This window comes from Erythrolamprus reginae, chromosome 1, assembly GCF_031021105.1.
Source record: "Erythrolamprus reginae isolate rEryReg1 chromosome 1, rEryReg1.hap1, whole genome shotgun sequence".
Taxonomy (NCBI): domain Eukaryota; kingdom Metazoa; phylum Chordata; class Lepidosauria; order Squamata; family Dipsadidae; genus Erythrolamprus; species Erythrolamprus reginae.
Genome location: NC_091950.1, coordinates 233,291,568 through 233,309,571, shown reverse-complemented (window position 1 = coordinate 233,309,571; position 18,004 = coordinate 233,291,568). Strand labels below are relative to the sequence as shown.

General features: G+C 45.2%; 1 protein-coding gene across 11 annotated transcripts in view; it reads left to right on the top strand.

Moving 5' to 3' along the window:
• The window catches only part of WDPCP (WD repeat containing planar cell polarity effector), a 204,289-nt gene that overhangs the window by 135,939 nt on the left and 50,346 nt on the right, over positions 1-18,004 (top strand). For 10 of the 11 annotated variants that reach the window (XM_070732544.1, XM_070732543.1, XM_070732539.1 and 7 more), the window contains one exon: positions 9,629-9,731. In XM_070732544.1, the coding sequence (XP_070588645.1) occupies positions 9,629-9,731 (103 nt within the window). Of the gene's footprint in view, positions 1-2,817; positions 3,157-9,628; positions 9,732-18,004 lie in introns of those variants that run through there. The other variant, XM_070732545.1, reaches the window with a different exon arrangement.

The following is an 18,004-nucleotide window of genomic DNA, read 5'->3' as shown; positions in this document are numbered from 1 at the left end:
TACCACATGTATCATAATGTATGCATTATATACATATAAATATAGCTCACCAGTTTTTATTGTGCAATGATTATTTCATAACCACAGCTTAGTGCAGGGGAGTACTAGGTAATTCCTTGTACACTGCTTCCATAGCCTCCAAAATTCCCAGAAACTGCTACTAAATTTTGAAAGCAAATTGTCATTCTTCAGCATTATATTTGTTTTCATAGTTGTTGAAAGAATCAAACGAGTCCTTAACAAAGTAGCGTATAATCAAAGAAGAAAAAGTATTTAACTATAAATAACATTTATTTGGTAATGTTTTATATATTTAAAAATCTGAGCAGACAATTCACTTTTTAAAAATGTTTTCATTTCACAACTGGTTATGAAAATTTGGCATCGTGAGTTTAATCTGAAAATCCTTTTAATTCATTTGTATCAGATGAACATACTACTAAGTACATAATAAAAACAAGATTCACAATTACGGTATTACCTCAACTGAATTGATAGTATAAGCTTTTATCCCTTTAAGAAGTTCCTCAGGGCTCTCTTTTTTTGACGATGTTATTAGGATTATGGACAGAGGAAGTGTAATATTGATGGCAAATTCTTACTACTATGCCTCCAGACAGACATTCTTCTAAAACTACACTTGTTTCAAGTGTTCTAGGAACCTTCAAATTCCCAGGAGTTTTAGGAGTAGTGCCTTCATCTTTTAACTTCTGCTAAGGTTGGGGTTCCTTAAGTCTTAGGTTTGCATTTCTAACCATTTAAAGTTAAACATTTATATTCATCAGGGATGAGTCATATTTCTTACACCATTCTGTTTTTACCTTAAGTTACTGATTTGTAATATCATCAGAGAATAAAAACAAGTTTTACAAGTCTACTTCAATTATAGTTGCATATACTTAGGAAGGAATTAGCTGGGATGCTTATTTTGAAAACACCACAGAGAGAGACATAAATCTTTTTTGAGCAGTGTGCATAAATGCTGGCATTTTGAAACTATTAATATTATTCAGAGTGCTTCTGTTACAATAATTGTAACACAAAAAGAGGAGAATTTGAATTAATTAATAAATTAATCCTGTATTAAAGCCAAAGGCCAATCATTTACAACACCCAACTAGCAATTACACCATATAGTAAACAGTGAAAGAAAAAGTAATATACAAGGGTCGCCCAGAAAGTAATGCACCACATTTTTTCCTCAACAATTATTTATTTAACGCAATGAAACTTACACACAAGAAAGAATGATGTTTCTTCTACACTCCCTATTTTTCCACGTAATTTCCGTCCCATTCTATGGCCTTCCTCCAGCGAGACACAAGGGTGTGTATGCCCTGTCGGTACCACTCCTTGTTTTGGTCACAAAACAGGGGTGGGCAGCAGGCAGGAAATGAAGATGTGTGGGCAGCTCCATCTGATCGGCGGCTGTCACTTCCTGGATTACTGATCTCGACTCGACTCTCCTTTTTTTCCCTGTTGCTGCTGCTGCTGCTAGTCTGCACTCCTTGCTTTTTTCCTCTTTCCTCCTTCCTGGCCTCGGACGAGCTTCCCTCTCTTCTGCCCAGCTCCCCTCCAGCCTCACGTGGCCACCTCCTGCCTGGGGTGCAAGCAGAAGGCTTGGGTGGAAGTGGCGCTGTCAGCATTTATGCTTCTGGCAGCACCCATTCGCCTAGCTACCCAGCCTGAGGTGGAGGGACAACCCAGGAAGGAGAGCACAGGAAATGCAAAGCAAATTGTCACCCCAGCGAGCGACACTGGTAAGATTCTAAGTTGAGGACTTAACAGTTCACTTGAACGGTGATGATCATTCAAGCCACTCCCCCCTGGTCACATGGCCAGCAAGCCATTCCTACCCAGTCACATGACCATTAAGCCACACCCACGAAATAAGCCACACCCACAGTGTGGCAGTAAAAATTTTGGCTGCCCATTACTGTCACAAAGCCATTTCTGCACTGTGCAAATCACCTCTTCATCATCCTCAAAATGTCTTCCACGACTAACCATACTTCTGTCGACTGCAGATCCCCCATAAACTCTACACAAATGTTTGTGATCTTCCCAACAGTTTATTTCTACAGTGTGAGAAATTTCAATGATGACACGCTGCTTGTAATGTACATCACTTACAGATGTCATTTCAAAACATTCCTGCAGCTATGCTATCTGTCTGAAGAAATGCAATATTTACACACACACTCCTGACAATTCAAGTTTTGTATTCGTAACATTACTGTAGGCTGAGAAAAAAATGTGGTGCATTGCTTCCTGAGCAGCCCTCGTACATGCCCCTGTGCCATTATAGATAGATAGATAGATAGATAGATAGATAGATAGATAGATAGATAGATAGATAGATAGATAGATACAGAGAGAGAGAAAGAGAGAGAGAGAGAGAGAATAAATAGTAAATGTCTCAAAGTAAATAGGTAAGCAGGAATTCATCCAGGTGGTCTAAACTTTGCTAACAGGAACATAATATATTATGTAACTCCCTATAAAATCTGCAGCATACTAGGACATGCCCAACTGTTTTGACCATACCTGAGATACAGGGCCACTTTTGCTTCTTATAGAAAGGTTTAAAAAGAAAGCTTTGTAGTGATGCAGATACATTTTTATTATAGAAGGAAAATTCTTCACAAAAAGATTTATATTTTTGTTTCTTTGTCAGAGTTACAAAAGAATAGACTGATTTGTAATTATGCAGTGGCATTACTACATAATTATGCCAGATGTTCTGAAAAAGATTTCCTGGAATCATGTTAGGAATAAATTTGAAAGTTAGGACTGTGCCTCTTCTACTTCTTGCAGAATGCCAGTGTTCTACAATGGAAGGATAGTACATTTGAGTTGAAGATATTTCTGGAGAGCACCCCCTGTAAACTGGACATGCTGAACTTTGCCCGTCTCTCTTCTGGTGCTCATTATATGGTTATTTTTTTTATGTGATTTGTGTGGTTATTCATAAAGGGGTAGTATCACATGAATTCCCTGTACATTTCACTAACACTAATCTACTTGGTGCACTGACAGAATGAGTACAATATCCTCCCTCATTCCAATATCGAGACAAGTTTAATATTTTCTAGTGCACATATCAATGCTGATATTCAACTGCATTTAACTTCTGAATATTCAGTGGACAGATAATTGCCCCAGGCCTGGCGACATAGGTGAGTCTCAAAACTCTTGTGGAAGGCAAGGAGGGTGGGGACAGTGTGAATCTCTGGGGGGGAGCTGATTCCAGAGGGCCAGGTCCCCCACAGAGAAGGCTCTTCCCCTAGGCCCCGCCAAACAACATTGTCTGGTTGACAGGACCTGGAGAAAGCCAACTCTGTGGGACCTAACTGGCCACCAGGATTTATGCGGCAGAAGGTGGTCCCGTAAATATAATCGTACATTTGAATTTTTTTTGGGGGGGGTGGGGGAACAAATGAGACAAAAAAACACAAGACTCAGTAGATTATTTGTTTTTCCTAATGTAGTTTCACTTTAATCATATTTGTTTTGATCTGTTTTGTGTTAAACAGCTCAATGTTATAAATAAAGTAATTCATTGAATTACTGGAATTATAACTTTATTTTGTGTTATTAGAAGGCCATCTGACTCCAAACATGATTCTGGATAGATTACATGGTTAAAAAGAGAAGAGAAAAACAATTTAAAAAGAGTGGAACATACTGTATATGCCCAGATAAAGTCATCCAATTCTGGAGTAAAGACTTGTTATTGAGTCTGAGTCCTTCAGAAAATTTAAAAGTATTTTCCTTTATTCCAAAATGTCTTAGCATTCATGCTGTGGTTGCATTATTGTCCACGAAAAGATACTTTAATAAGCTTTCATTTCATGCTCTTAGCATTGAAATCCTGTGTTATTTTTCCTGCATGCCCAGCAGAATGTAAACTACTACTAGTTCCTCTGTTTTCATGTTCCAAGGTGAGCAAAGTAGAAGCTCCCGAATAAGAATGATAAGTAACACTTGATGCCGAAAAAGTGATTTTGATATTAAGAAGGCAACAATAGCTACACACAATTCTTGAATAGTTTGTATTGGCCCTTTTAGGTAACTTAAAGGAAGTAGCATTTGTTGGATCTACCTTAAATGCAAATGCTTATTAAATTAATTATCATTAAAGTATATATCCCTAGCGCCACATAAGGGAGTGAGTTCCCATTACTTGTCCCAGCTTCTGCCAACCTAACAGTTTGAAAGCATGTAAAAAATACAAGTAGAAATATAGGGACCACTTTGGTGGGAAGGTAACAGTGCTCTGTGCATCTTCGGCCACATGACCACGGAGACGTTTTCAGACAGTGCTGGTTCTTGAGTTTACAAATGAAGATGAGCACCGCTCCTAGAGCTAGAAATGATTAACATGCATGTGTGTGGGAGTCTATAGCAGATATGTCTAGGATAGCTACAATTTAAGAAATCAATCTGGATAAGAAGTATTGTCCCAAGCAAATACATAGTAATGTACTTAATTCCACTTGCATGGTTACCACTTAGTTTATGTTTTGCCATAAGTCTTTTATTTTCTTATAATCACAAATATGGGTGCGTCTTATACTCTGAATGTAGTCCTCCCCCAACCCTAACTAGCTTCTAATTATCTTCCCAGTTCTTACCTTGCAGTCTCTTTCATTGTTTCTCTCTGCAAAGAATGTTTTCCAAGCCCTAAGTCTTTGCAGGTTTTTCCCCGTTGGTCTAACTTGCTCCAAATGTTTCTTTCCAGCCCTAACAATGTTCCCAGCTCTTACCGGCTTTCAAGCTCTTTCATTGTTACTCTCTGCAAAGAAGAATGTTTTCCAAGCTCTAAGTCATTGTAGGGTTTTTTCCATTGTGCTACTTGCTCAGACTGTTTCTTTCCATGTGCTAATGATGTTCCCAGCTCTTACTGCCTTGCAAGCTCTTTCATTGTTTCTCTCTCACAATAATTTTTTTAAGCCCTTAACCTGGGAATAAAATAATGTGCTGAAGCTGGCCAGACTAAGGGCACTAGCCAGATAAATACCTGGTAAGCAGGTTCTTTTCCCTATTTTCCTCCCCCAAAATAATATGTTAAAGGGTTAAATAAGGTTCAGGAGGGAAGTGTTTTTAATAGGAAAGTGAACACAAGAACAAGGGGACACAATCTGAAGTTAGTTGGGGGAAAGATCAAAGGCAACATGAGAAAATATTATTTTACTGAAAGAGTAGTATAGATCCTTGGAACAAACTTCCAGCAGACATGGTTGGTAAATCCACAGTAACTGAATTTAAACATGCCTGGGATAAACATATCTATATTCCGGTGCGTCTTCTACTCCGAAAAATACAGTAAATAAAAGATCTGGATAAAGTTGTAAGAGTTTCAATTCTTATTTAGTCTGGTATAAACCAGACTATAAATCTAATCTAATGTAATGATTAAGGCTAAAAGCCTGGAGCCTGTGAGTTCTAGTCCTGCCTTAGGCACAAAGCCAGCTGAGTGATTTGGTTCAATCACTTTTTCTCTCAGCCTTAAGAAGGCAGCCAGTGACATGCCATTTCTGAAAAATGTTGCCAAGAACATCCAAATATGTACGGGTATATATAAATAAATTGTGTTACTCAATATAAAATAGATAACCACAAGGAAGAATTTAAATGTGGGACAAGACCCTGTAGTTGGAAGTGTTGTTTAGTAAGCAAGATTTAAAAATATTAATAAATCCATTGAAAAGAGGAGATTGGTATAACAAGAAATTGCTTTTTAAGTAGCAATGCAAATAAGGATTATGCTGATGCTACCTTAATTCTAAACCAACCAGACTGATACATTTTGGAATTGGTTTAGAAGGGATTCAGTCCTGCTAGGTTGTGTCTATGCATGCATGTGCATATATACATTTTATATACAATCTATGAAGTTTTAGCAGGCACAATGACCAATTTGAAAGAAAAAATTATCTCGTATTTTCCCAGTTTGGTTCAGTAAGCTTTGCTACAGGTAGATTTGAAAAGCAGGAATCACAGTGACATAATGGTTATAACATTTGTCTGACATTTAAACACCACTGGTATACTATTTCATTATTTTTTCAGTCACTTGAGATAGAAGGACTTCAGTGACTGAGAAGTGATAAAATAAGATATAAACAGAAAGGAAATAAGAGTTTCTTGGTCTAAAAAAATTCTCCCATGTTTTGAATCACTAATATTTTACATGTTGGGCAAGTCTCATAAACATTTTGCTATTGAGCTTGAATCTTCTCAACAATAGCTGTAGCAACAATTCTGATGCTACAGACTGTCAATCATTGACTAAGCTGAATGGTTTTTTGTTTTCTGTCGCTTGCAGAATTGGAATCAACCTTTCCAGATAGACCAGACTGGAAAGATGACCATGCAACTTAATTCTACTTTAGTGGAAGGATACAAAAACAGAATGTAAAATGTCGGGGGGGGGGATTTCCCATCTCCTTTGAGAAGCTAGGGATGGTCTCTTCTTAGCCTTTTTCTTTGCCCATTATTTGACCATTCTTTCTCACATACCATTACAAAGGTATAGGTCAGTGTTGGCAAACCTTTTGGGCACTATGTGCTAAAACAGGCACACTTGGGCTCCAGAAAAGCAGCTGCCCCAGTGCATATGCGTGTGCCAGAAAGATGATCTTCCAGTTTCTGGTGCACCACTTGGTCTTCCTGTTTCTGGTGTGTGTGTGCGTGGCATGTGCGAAGACCAGTTGGCACTGGACACTGGAAGAGTATCAATGAAGTGCCCACCCATCCTGCAAGAACAAGCCAGTGCAGCCTACCACCGCTTTTGCCAAGGAAGCACAATTGTTTCTCAGATGGCACGCCTCATACCCCAGCTCTGGAAAGACATTCCTTCCCACCCAAGCGGGCTTCTTGTATGGCCCCAGACCTCCAGCGTATGGCACCACAGCTACATAGGGCAGCTGGGTGTCCACCCACCCTGCCCACTGCTGGGGGCGAGGGGATGGTTCTCATGCTGCTGCTTCTAGCCAGGATGCTGGAGGAGCCATTGTCAGGGAGGTGAGCTGCCCCAGGAGGGCTGGAGGAGAGTGCAGCTCCTCATGATGGGTCCAACTTGCCGGTGGGGGAGCAAATGCTGGGGCCAGATGGTCGCTCCTGCCCCTTGTCCTGCCGCTGCTGCTGTGCTCTTCTGGGGCTACGGGGCTACTCAGGAGCTGAATGGCAGCCTCAGGACAAGGAACAGGAACAACCGGCCAGCCCATGCACCTATTTCCCTAATGGCGAGTTGGTCCCTCAGCAGCATCTCCATTTGTGACAAGCTGAGCTCGCCTCCAACTCTCCTGGGGCAGCTCACTTCCTTGACAGTGGCTTCTCCTCCAAACCAGCCGGAAGTGGCAGCACGAGAACTGCTGCCAGTCCCTCGCACCTGGCGGGAGCGGGTGGTGCAGCCAGCTGCCCAGCCAGCAAATGTCCCATACACCTGAGCCAGCTAGGCATTCCAGACCCCAAACACATGTCCATGCCATGGGCTGTACGGCTAGGGCTGGGCCAGAAGCCCGCTCGGGTGTGGAGAAAGGGAAGCCTCAGATCACCTGTCCTTGCCACTCTGTTCCCCTAGGAAGTGACCACCGGGATGTCCTCTCCGCATCTTTGGACGTGCAAACCGTAACCTCTCTGTGGTACCAGAATACCTCCGACCCCACTTTCTGCCGCATGAATCCCAGCGACCGGTCAGGTTCCACAGAGACAGCCTCCTCCAGGTTCCATCAACCAGACAATGTCATTTGGCGAGGCCCAGAGGGAGAGCCTTTTCTGGGGGGGGGGGGGGGGCCGCCCTCTGGAATCAGCTCCCTCCGGAGATTCATACGGCCTCCACCCTCCTTGCCATCAGGCCTTGGGCCATTAAATCTTTGCCCCCTGCCCAATGAATGCATTGAGAGAATGTGGAGAATATGGAGTGAATGGAATGATTGTTTTTATGGTTTCTGGTTTTTTTTTAGATTTTTAATTAGTTAATTGGATTAAGATATTGTGTATTGTACATTTTATATGTTGTGAGCCGCCCCGAGTCCTTAGAGAGGTGCAACATGGAAGCCCAATTAATAATAGTAATAATAATAATAATAATAATAATAATAATAATAATAATAATAATAATAATAATAACTCATTGCTCTTCCAGGCCCCAGCCTGCTGGCCAACTGATCTTCCCATGGGCATGCGTGCCAGAAACTGGCAAACCAGGTGGCCAGTGTGCATGCACACACCAGAAACCAAAAGATAATTTCCCGGCACATGCATGCGGACCAGGCATACTCTTCTGGTTTCCTGAGCTCCCGTGCATGTGACAACAGCTTGCATGCCCAGAGAGATGGCTCTGCATGCCACTTCCAGCACACGTGCCATAGGTTCACCAGCACGGGTATAGATCATATTTAATCTAGGCTAGCAGTGAGTAGTTAATATTTTTCTAACCCTCCAGAATCAATTGGTAGCCTCTAGTCATGCCAGAGCATTGCAGCAATGCATATTTTAGAGGCACCAGAGTTGTCAAAAAAACCAACATTTCTAAACTGGATGTGATAGTTAAAGACAGCAAAGAAAAGCAAAAAGGAACGTATTTAAGAAATACTGTATCTAAACCTGTAAATTAAAAGCAATCTTGAAAAGGAACTATCGAAGTAAAGCTTGGTGGGAGGGCTTAGAAACTTTCCCTTTACATAGAATCATTAAACAGTATTCATATTTCTTTATACTTATACTTTATACTAAATGGGACAGACTTACATTTACAGAAACTAAATTATATTTAACTTTCTATTGTTAACAGGATTATTGATCAATCATTTATTTCCTTTTTGATGTATTAACAATTACAATTTTTTTTAAAAACTAAATTTGATGGATATACTTTATGGGCAATTTTTCGAAGGGGCCACATGAGAAACTAAGACTGTTATGGTGTGCCAAGCCAATAGGGTTGTGAAGATCGGTAGGCTTGCATGCCCATATATATGGAATCTTTTTTTTAAAATACCAGTTGCCTTCAAAACAAAAACAATGCAGTTGTATTACGTGCATGGTGTACATTTATTGATCTCACGGGGGCCTGATAGGGACAGCCAAAAAATTAGGCATGGCCTGGGGAATGTAAAATGCTGATTTGGTCTGATTTAGAATTTAAAATGAAATTTCTCAAGCTACTTCGGACTCAAATAAACAAAGTAAAAAATCCCGATTAGAGACATTCAGGAATAAAAAGGCAAAAAAAGTTATAAATATTTATTAGGATATCACAAATCATTAGGAAATGTTAGGAAAAATATACCTTCATGATTCCTTTGTACTGCAACATTTGCCAAAGTTTTGGTTTTTACAATAAGAAAATTTAAGCTGTTTTATTAAAAGTTTAGTTGTACCACAGGAATGAATGGCTTTATTCTTTCTGTTAATGGTTACTGCTTCATTCATTACTAAGTAAAGAAATTCAAGTTGGATTATAAACCTGCATTTCCAAACACAGAAAGAAATATAAATATAGTCTCGTCATTTCCAACTCTGTATCTGATTGAAGGAATAAAGAACCTTTCAAATTCTTCTTTGTTACCTGCCCAAGATTCATTTTAGATTAATCTTTTATTTTGCTTTATTTCTAAAGGACATCCATTACTTTGCACTAGATAAGGGTGAATTGGCACTAGCTGAAGTGGCAAAGAAAAAAGCTAACAACATTGACACAGAATCAATAACTACTGGAGTTGGTAAGAATGAACACTGTTTTTAAAAATGGCTTTTTGTTTAAATCAATACTTGTTCTTGTATCACTGTCATGTTATGCTTGTAGTAAGGATATAGGCTAATTGGAATTGTTTTTGGTTGGAAGAACAAAGTTGGCATCTTTATGAAGAAAGGAAAGCATACAGGAACAGCCTTTAAATACATAAGTGACAATGGCAGCATTTTAGAAGTCCTCAAAGGAATAACACTTGACAAAATAAAACAAAAATGACAAATTATATCGAATATTGAAAACAAAAAACTAGATCTTGACATTTATATTAACAGTTATACAGTGAACCCTCGATCATCGCGAGGGTTCCGTTCCAGGACCCCAAGCGATGATCGATTTTTCGCGAAGTAGCGGTGCGGAAGTAAAAACACCATCTGCGCGTGCGCAGATGGTGTTTTTACTTCCACTGCCGCCCGCCCTTCGCCCGCCCACCCCGTTGCTCGCGCCTGGGGTGCGCGCGCGCTTGGGGAAACCCTAGCTCGCGCGTGCCGCCCGCCCGCCCACGCTGTTGCCGGCTCCGCTTCCCAGCTGGGAAGCGGAGCTAGGCTGCCCCAAGCTCGCGCGCGCCGCCCGCCCGCCCATGCTGTTGCCGGCTCCGCTTCCCAGCTGGGAAGCGGAGCTAGGCTGCCCCAAGCTCGCGCGCGCCGCCCGCCCGCCCACGCTGTTGCCGGCTCCGTTTCCCAGCTGGGAAGCGGAGCTAGGCTGCCCCAAGCTCGCGCGCGCCGCCCGCCCGCCCACGCTGTTGCCGGCTCCGCTTCCCAGCTGGGAAGCGGAGCTAGGCTGCCCCAAGCTCGCGCGCGCCGCCCGCCCGCCCACGCTGTTGCCGGCTCCGCTTCCCAGCTGGGAAGCGGAGCTAGGGTGCCCCAAGCTCGCGCTCCAGCCCACCGCCGCTGGGGTCTTACCGGGGCAAGAGGGGGAAGACCCAGGGAAGCCTCTGCCCGGCGGGGAAACTCCACCATCTACGCATGCATGGAAGGGCACGCATGCGCAGATGGTGGAGTTTACTTCCGGGTTGAAAACTAGCAAAATAGCCCTTTCGCGATCCTTGAGGACGCGAAACTCGAGGGTTCACTGTATATTATGTTAAAAAGGATATCCTCAAATGTTTTTACAGTTATTTGCTTTAATATATTAGATCTACTACCCTCTTATTTGCAGATTATTTTATTCTAAAATATATGGGTCACTTCATACATCAACCTCTTTAAAAAGTTCACAGTTTGCAAGATGGAACCTGTCTACAATTTTATGAAAAGTTATCAATGTTATTAATACATTTATATTTTGGTGCAGATTGATAAATCCAATATATCTCCATTTCTTGTGATTTATAACAAATAAGTAACAGATGTACAGTTTGTGTATATCAGAAATATAAAGAAAGTCCTGAATTCAGGAATACACATTTTGCTTTGCTTTTCAGTCTTCTGTTTTTGAAAATATGTGTATATGCTCAATTGTTAAATGCAAGATATTAAAATACCTTATATATTCTCCAATGCACTTGCAAGGAGAGTCCAGGATGGTAATTCTTCAGTCTGATTGGTAGGGACTGAGTTTAATTTAAATATTAGGCAGGTGCCGCCCCCCTTAGCCCTCCAGTCTAAAAACTCAGTCGCAGTAAAGGGACTCTGAGTTTTTGGCTCTGCCAACAGGGTTTGGTTTGAGTACTTATTAATTGTGTAGTGATTAATTATTAAATTATGTTAATATTTTAAATTAAATATTGTTGAAAAATTTGAACATAAATTTTAACTTGCCTTGTTTTTTTCCTATCTTTTCTCCACAGGTGCAGCTGGGGGTTTCTCCTCAGGCAGCCCTGGGTTTCAGACCTCCAGTGGGTCTAATCCAGAGGACTGCAGCTCCTCCTTTCTGGGAACCCATACAGGGGCCTGTCTGTTGGGTCAGGAGTGAGCGCCCGGGGAAACTACCTCCGAGGTAGACTCCGGAGGAGAGGAGTAGGTTGCCGCCGCGGGGGGGTCCGCCCTTCCCCGTGGCGAAAATACCAGGGGCCAGGACGCCAGGGGTCCTCAATAGGCCCGGAGAAGACATCCGCCCCCCCCCCCGTCGCCCCCGTATGGAAGCGATCTGGCGCGGAGTCCAGCTCGACGAGCCCAGGAGAGGCGGGAAACTGGCAAGCTTTCCAGCCGCCTCTGTGAGACTCCGGCGGCCATTTTTAAGGAGGTTTGCGCGCCAAGAGCTTGGGGCGTTGCTACGGCAACCGGCGGCGGCCATTTTTTTGCTGTCAAAGTTTGACAGCAAGGCGGGGCTGGCCGGCAGTTTCGGCGCGCGAAGCTCCTGAAGCTGGAATCTGCCCTGGCGACACGCAGGCGCAGAGGAAGCTAGTAGCTGTCAGTTTGTGCTTCGTGGAGAGAGCAGTCACGGATTTTTGTCGGATTTGCTCTAACGGTACAGGCAATCTCCATTGATTGACAGCATGGCAGATCAGGCAAGCCAGCTGGTGGAGGAGTCCTCTGCAGGACCTAGCACTCCAAAAGAGAAGCCCCAGAAGGCCAAAACTTCTCAGGGGGCCTCCCTGAAGGAAGCTGAGAAGCGCATCCGGGCGCTGGAGAGGCAGTTGGAGGCTTCTCAGAAGCTACAGGGCCAGGTTCCTTCTACCACTCAGCCCACACCTTTGATGGCCTCCCCCATGTTCCACCCGGGGTTGGTAGGCACAGCCACGGAGAGGGATTGGTCTCCAGAAAGGGTGAGGCTGACAACACCCACACCCAGGGCTGAGAGACTATGTGCAGTAGGGCCTGCTGCTTATCAAGCCTTTCCACCAGCCCACTGTGGACAGACAGCTACCTTCACTCCTACTTCTGCAGGCCTGCGCAACTCCAATGAGGCCTGGCAGAGTATGCCACAGACTGTGCAGGACCTTATTGCCACCGCCTATACCCAAGGGGTGGCTGTGGGTGCCCAGCAACACCAGCAAGCTCCAGTGGGACTCCCTCAGCTGAGGTCTCGAGACCCCTGGACTGCCCCAGCCGCCTTTTCCTTGGAGGGCTCGATGGAGGAAGAGCGGTCATCTAGAGACAATTTCAGTGGGGCTGAAGATGAACTGTCTGGAGATGAGCAGCCCCCTGAACCGCCCATCTTTCCTGGTCTCTTCAAGTCATCACTCTTCCAGGTTCTATTGAATAAAGCTAAGTTGACCATTGATCAGGCGGGCGAGGGTGACCAGGCAGCGACGGCTGAGGCGGCTCAACCTGCTGGGGGCCTGTTTGTTTTCCCCAAGCAGGAAACGGTTCACATTCCGTCTTCCCACCTGTTCAGGGAGACCATCCAACGCCCGTGGGAGAACCCGGCTACTGCCCAGGGACCGTCTAATCTTGATCGCAGGTTCTACACATTTGATCAGGCCATGGAGGAGCTGCTGGAATTCCCTGTTGTGGATAAACCAGTGACGAGCCTGGTGTCCAATGCCCTAGTTCCCTCAGAGTCGCAGGAGGGTCTCAAGGCAGAGGACAAGAGGGCGGAAAATGTGGTACGCAGAACGCACCAGATGTCTGCCTGGGCTCTTCGGGCCGCATCGGCGGCTTCGTTCTTCAACAGGGCCACGATTCTCTGGATCCAGGAGCTACAATCCAGGGTGGATCCGGAGGACAGCAGACTCAGACAGGACCTCAACAAGCTCCTGGCGGCCACGGAGTTTTCGGCGGACGCCACGATCAACGCCGCCAAATTTGCTTCCCGCGCGATGGCCTCCTCGGTCTCCTCCCGTAGGCTCATTTGGCTCAGGAGCTGGCAGGCGGACGTTAAGTCCAAATGGAGCCTGGCATCTGCCCCATTCAAGGGCAAGAAGCTGTTCGGGGAGGTCCTGGACGATGTCCTCATTGAGGATAAAGATAAGAAAAAGGTCATGCCAAGGTCCAGCAGGAAACAGGATAGAAGGTTCACTCCCTATCAACGGAGGCAGCCCTTTCGGTCCGAGCCCTCCTCGACGGGCACACAGGCGTCGAGGCCTTATTTTCAGGGCAGCTTTAGCCAGGGATCCTTTCGAGCAGACAGATCCTTCCAGGCAGACCGGAATAGAGCATACCAGGGCCGCCGCCCCTTTAGAGGAGGCAACAGAGGCTTTCGGAAGGCGAAGTGACTCCCAGGACAGCAGTTGTTTGGGCGGCAGGCTGATGGCTTTCCGTGGTACATGGGAGACTACGTCCTCAGACACCTGGGCGGTTTCCACAGTTGCACAGGGCCTGAGAATAGAATTCTTCTGCCCTCCTCCTCACAGATTTCTCCCGTGTCAGGTTCCCTCAGATGGGGAGAGAAGAAGACTCCTATTCAAAGAAGTCGAGCACTTACTGGACATTGGAGCTATAGAGGAGGTTCCCTTGACACAGCAAGGCAGGGGCTTCTACTCGGCGATCTTTCTCATTCCCAAGTCGTCGGGGGGAGTGCGGCTGATTCTGAACCTCAGGCGCTTGAACCTCTATGTAAAATACAGGAGGTTCAGGATGCACTCTCTCCGGTCAATACTGGCAGCCATCCGCCACAGAGACTTGATGTCCTCCATAGACCTGAAGGAGGCGTATCTACATGTCCCAATATTTCCTCCTCACAGGCAATTCCTCAGATTCTGCATCGCCGGAGCACATTTCCAGTACAGGGCGATGCCCTTTGGCCTATCATCGGCCCCGAGAGCTTTTACAAAGTTGCTGGATGTCCTTACGGCGCATCTCAGATGTCAGTCGATACGTCTCATGGCGTATTTAGACGACATCGTAATTTTGTCCAGGACGAGGGATCGTGCACAAAAGGACCTACAATTGACCATACAGACTCTGGAAGACCACGGTTTTTCCATAAACTGGGACAAGAGCCACCTGACTCCCACTACTCGACTGGCCCACTTGGGGACGACGATAGATTCCGAACTGGGCGAGGTCTTCCTGTCACAGGACAGGCAATCCACAATCAGGAGGTTGGTGAGAGAACTAAGCCGCCAGCCGTACCCAAGTCTGCTATTCCTATCCCAGCTCCTAGGGACGCTAGTGTCATGCATTGGCATACTGCCGTGGGCAAGGTTCCACCTCCGACCGTTACAGTGGTTCCTTCTCCCCTTTCAAAAGCAGAAATCGAGCCATTCTCGCAGGAGGGTTTTCCTCAATGCCAGGGTTCGCAGATCTCTCAGGTGGTGGGTGTCTCCGGCCTTGAGCAGCGGTTCCTCCTTTCTGGAAAAGGAATTCCTCACGGTAACGACCGATGCGAGCCTGCGGGGGTGGGGAGCTCATCTTTCCTCACAGATGGCTCAGGGCCTGTGGTCGCAGCAGGACCTTTGCAACGTCAACATAAACTTCTTGGAACTGAAGGCAGTGTCACTGGCCCTCCACAGCTTTGCTCACCTGGTGAGGGATCAGCACGTGTTGATTATGACCGACAACGTGGCCACGCGTTCCCACATCAACAGACAGGGGGGAACACGGTCAGGGAGGCTGATGGCAGAGACGGAGTCTCTTTTCAGGTGGGCAGAGGCCAATCTGGCATCGCTCTCAGCGGAACACATTTCTGGGGTGGAGAACGTTTGTGCAGACTGGCTCAGCAGACAGACGCTAGATCCAGGGGAATGGCAGCTGGAACCCGGGATCTTCCTGGAGATCACCAGAAGGTTTGGGGTGCCGGTTATGGATTTGTTTGCAACGTGTCTCAACTCCCAGCTTCCCCGCTTCTTCTCCCGATTTCCATCCCAGGGAGCGGAAGGAGTGGATGCTCTGCGCCTCAGATGGCCTCAGGGTCTTTTATATGCGTTTCCACCGGTTTCCATAATTCCCAGAGTCATTCGGAAAGTATTACAGGAGCAGGCGGAGGTGCTGTTGCTAGCCCCCTTTTGGCCCCGTCGGATCTGGTTCGCAGACCTGATGCAACTTTCAATTGCTCCATCATGGCGGATCCCGGACCACCGAATCTCTCTCTTCCAGGGGACCATGGCACATCCGGAGCCTCAGTGGTGGCAGCTAACCGTGTGGCGCTTGAGCGGGAACGTCTGAGGAGTCAAGCTTTGCCAGACTCGGTTATTGAGACCATACAGGCTGCCCGTAGGCCTTCTACTAGGAGGATCTACCAGGCCACTTGGGAGGCCTTCTCTAAGTTCTGTGCACTTCGACAGGTTGAGCCTCAGGTGGCTTCCCCACCTATGGTTCTGTCATACCTGCAGGCAGGTCTGGACAAGGGCCTCGCCCCGAATACTCTTCGTCGGCATGTGGCTGCTTTATCCAGCATCATTACATTGGACAGTCATCGCCCCTTGAGCAAACATCCATGGATAAGAGACTTCCTGAGAGGGGCGGCTAATCTTAGACCGCCAGTCATTCATCGCTTCCCGTCATGGGACCTGTCCTTGGTGCTTCATTCCATCACCGCACCTCCATTTGAACCTTTAAGACAGGTTTCTGTACGGCTGTTGACTCTTAAAACTGCCTTTCTGGTAGCCATTACGTCTGCCAGGAGGGTGTCAGAGATTTCGGCTTTATCTACAAGACCGGATTTATGTCGCTTTCACCCGGACAGAGTGGTCCTTAGACTAGACCCGGCTTTCCTACCTAAGGTGAATACCACTTTCCACAGGGCACAAGACATCGTGCTGCCGGACTTTTGTACACATGGAACTCACCCCTTAGAGTTGAGATGGCACAAACTGGACGTAAGGAGAGCACTTAAAATTTATATTCGCAGGACTCAGTCCTTTAGAGCTTCAGAAGCCTTGTTTGTATCCTTTTCATCTCGCTCTATGGGGTCCAGAGTTTCCTCCCAGACCATCAGCCGGTGGCTCCGTGACTGTATCTCGGAGGCTTACAGAGCTAGAGGTTCGCCTGTACCGCAGGGGATCACGGGGCACTCAACCCGCAGTGCCGCTACCTCGACTGCATGGAGGACACAGGCGTCTTTGGAGGACATTTGCCGGGCGGCCACTTGGGCTGCTCCCTCAACTTTTATAAAACATTATCGTATAGACTCCTATGCTTCATCAGAAGCAGCTTTTGGGAGGAGGGTCCTACAGGAGGTTTGTTCCTTTGCTGAGCCACTGGTCCAGCCTTCTCCCTCCCTCTAAGTTTTTTCTTGGGCATATCCCATCCTGGACTCTCCTTGCAAGTGCATTGGAGAAGGACCGTTGAACTTACCTGAACGGTCTTCTCGATGCACTGCAAGGAGAGTCCAGACCCACCCAGTTCTGGACCAGGGGCCATGTTATGGTTTAAGGTTCCTTTCTTTAAAGTTGTTGTGTTTTTTTCATATGGTTCAATAAATGTGTTGGACTTTACTGCTCCTTCGTTTTAATTAGACTGGAGGGCTAAGGGGGGCGGCACCTGCCTAATATTTAAATTAAACTCAGTCCCTACCAATCAGACTGAAGAATTACCATCCTGGACTCTCCTTGCAGTGCATCGAGAAGACCGTTCAGGTAAGTTCAACGGTCCTTTTATTATTTAAAACTGAAGACCATAAATGTATTTGGGACAAACATTGCATTCTCAGGATAAATGTGATATTTTGATCACAACAAATTTGTTTGGGAAAAATGTTAGACGTTGTGACGATTTGATTATGATGTCAGAGAATTATCACTGGCCATTTTGCATTTCTTTGTCAGGGCACAAGTTTCTATACTAAAATATACATCAGAACAGTGACCTTTAATTCATAATGTTTTCTCTGTGTTATTCCATTCACTTCCTTAATTAAGTAATTCTTGATCCATACACCATTCTGTAATTTTCCTCTCTTAAAACTTAAAGAGAAATATTTTCTTCTTGTGTAGTTCTCTGTGTCCATTGTTTTTTTCCTGTGGCATATGTAGTTTGAACCGACCACAGTAAGACACTAAAGAATTTCTTGCAATATAGAATAGAGTAGAGTAGAGTAGAATAGAATACTTTATTGGCCAAGTGTGATTGGACACACAGGGAATTTGTCTTTGGTTCATATGTTCTCTTTGTACTTTTAGAAAAAGTTTCTTTGAGAAAAGATATACTGTATTTGTTAAAAATCATGAGGTACAACACTTAATGATTGTCATACAGTACAAATAAGCAATCAGGAAACAATCAATATTAATATAAATTGTAAGGATATAGCCACAAGTTACAGTCGTACAGTAATAAGTGAGAGGAGATGAGTGATAGGAATGATGAGAAGACTAATAGCAATAGTAATGTAGCCTTAGTGAATAGTTTGACAGTGGTGAGGAACTTTAGAGTGATGGCGTTTGGGGAAAAACTGTTCTTGTGTCTAGTTGTCTTGGTG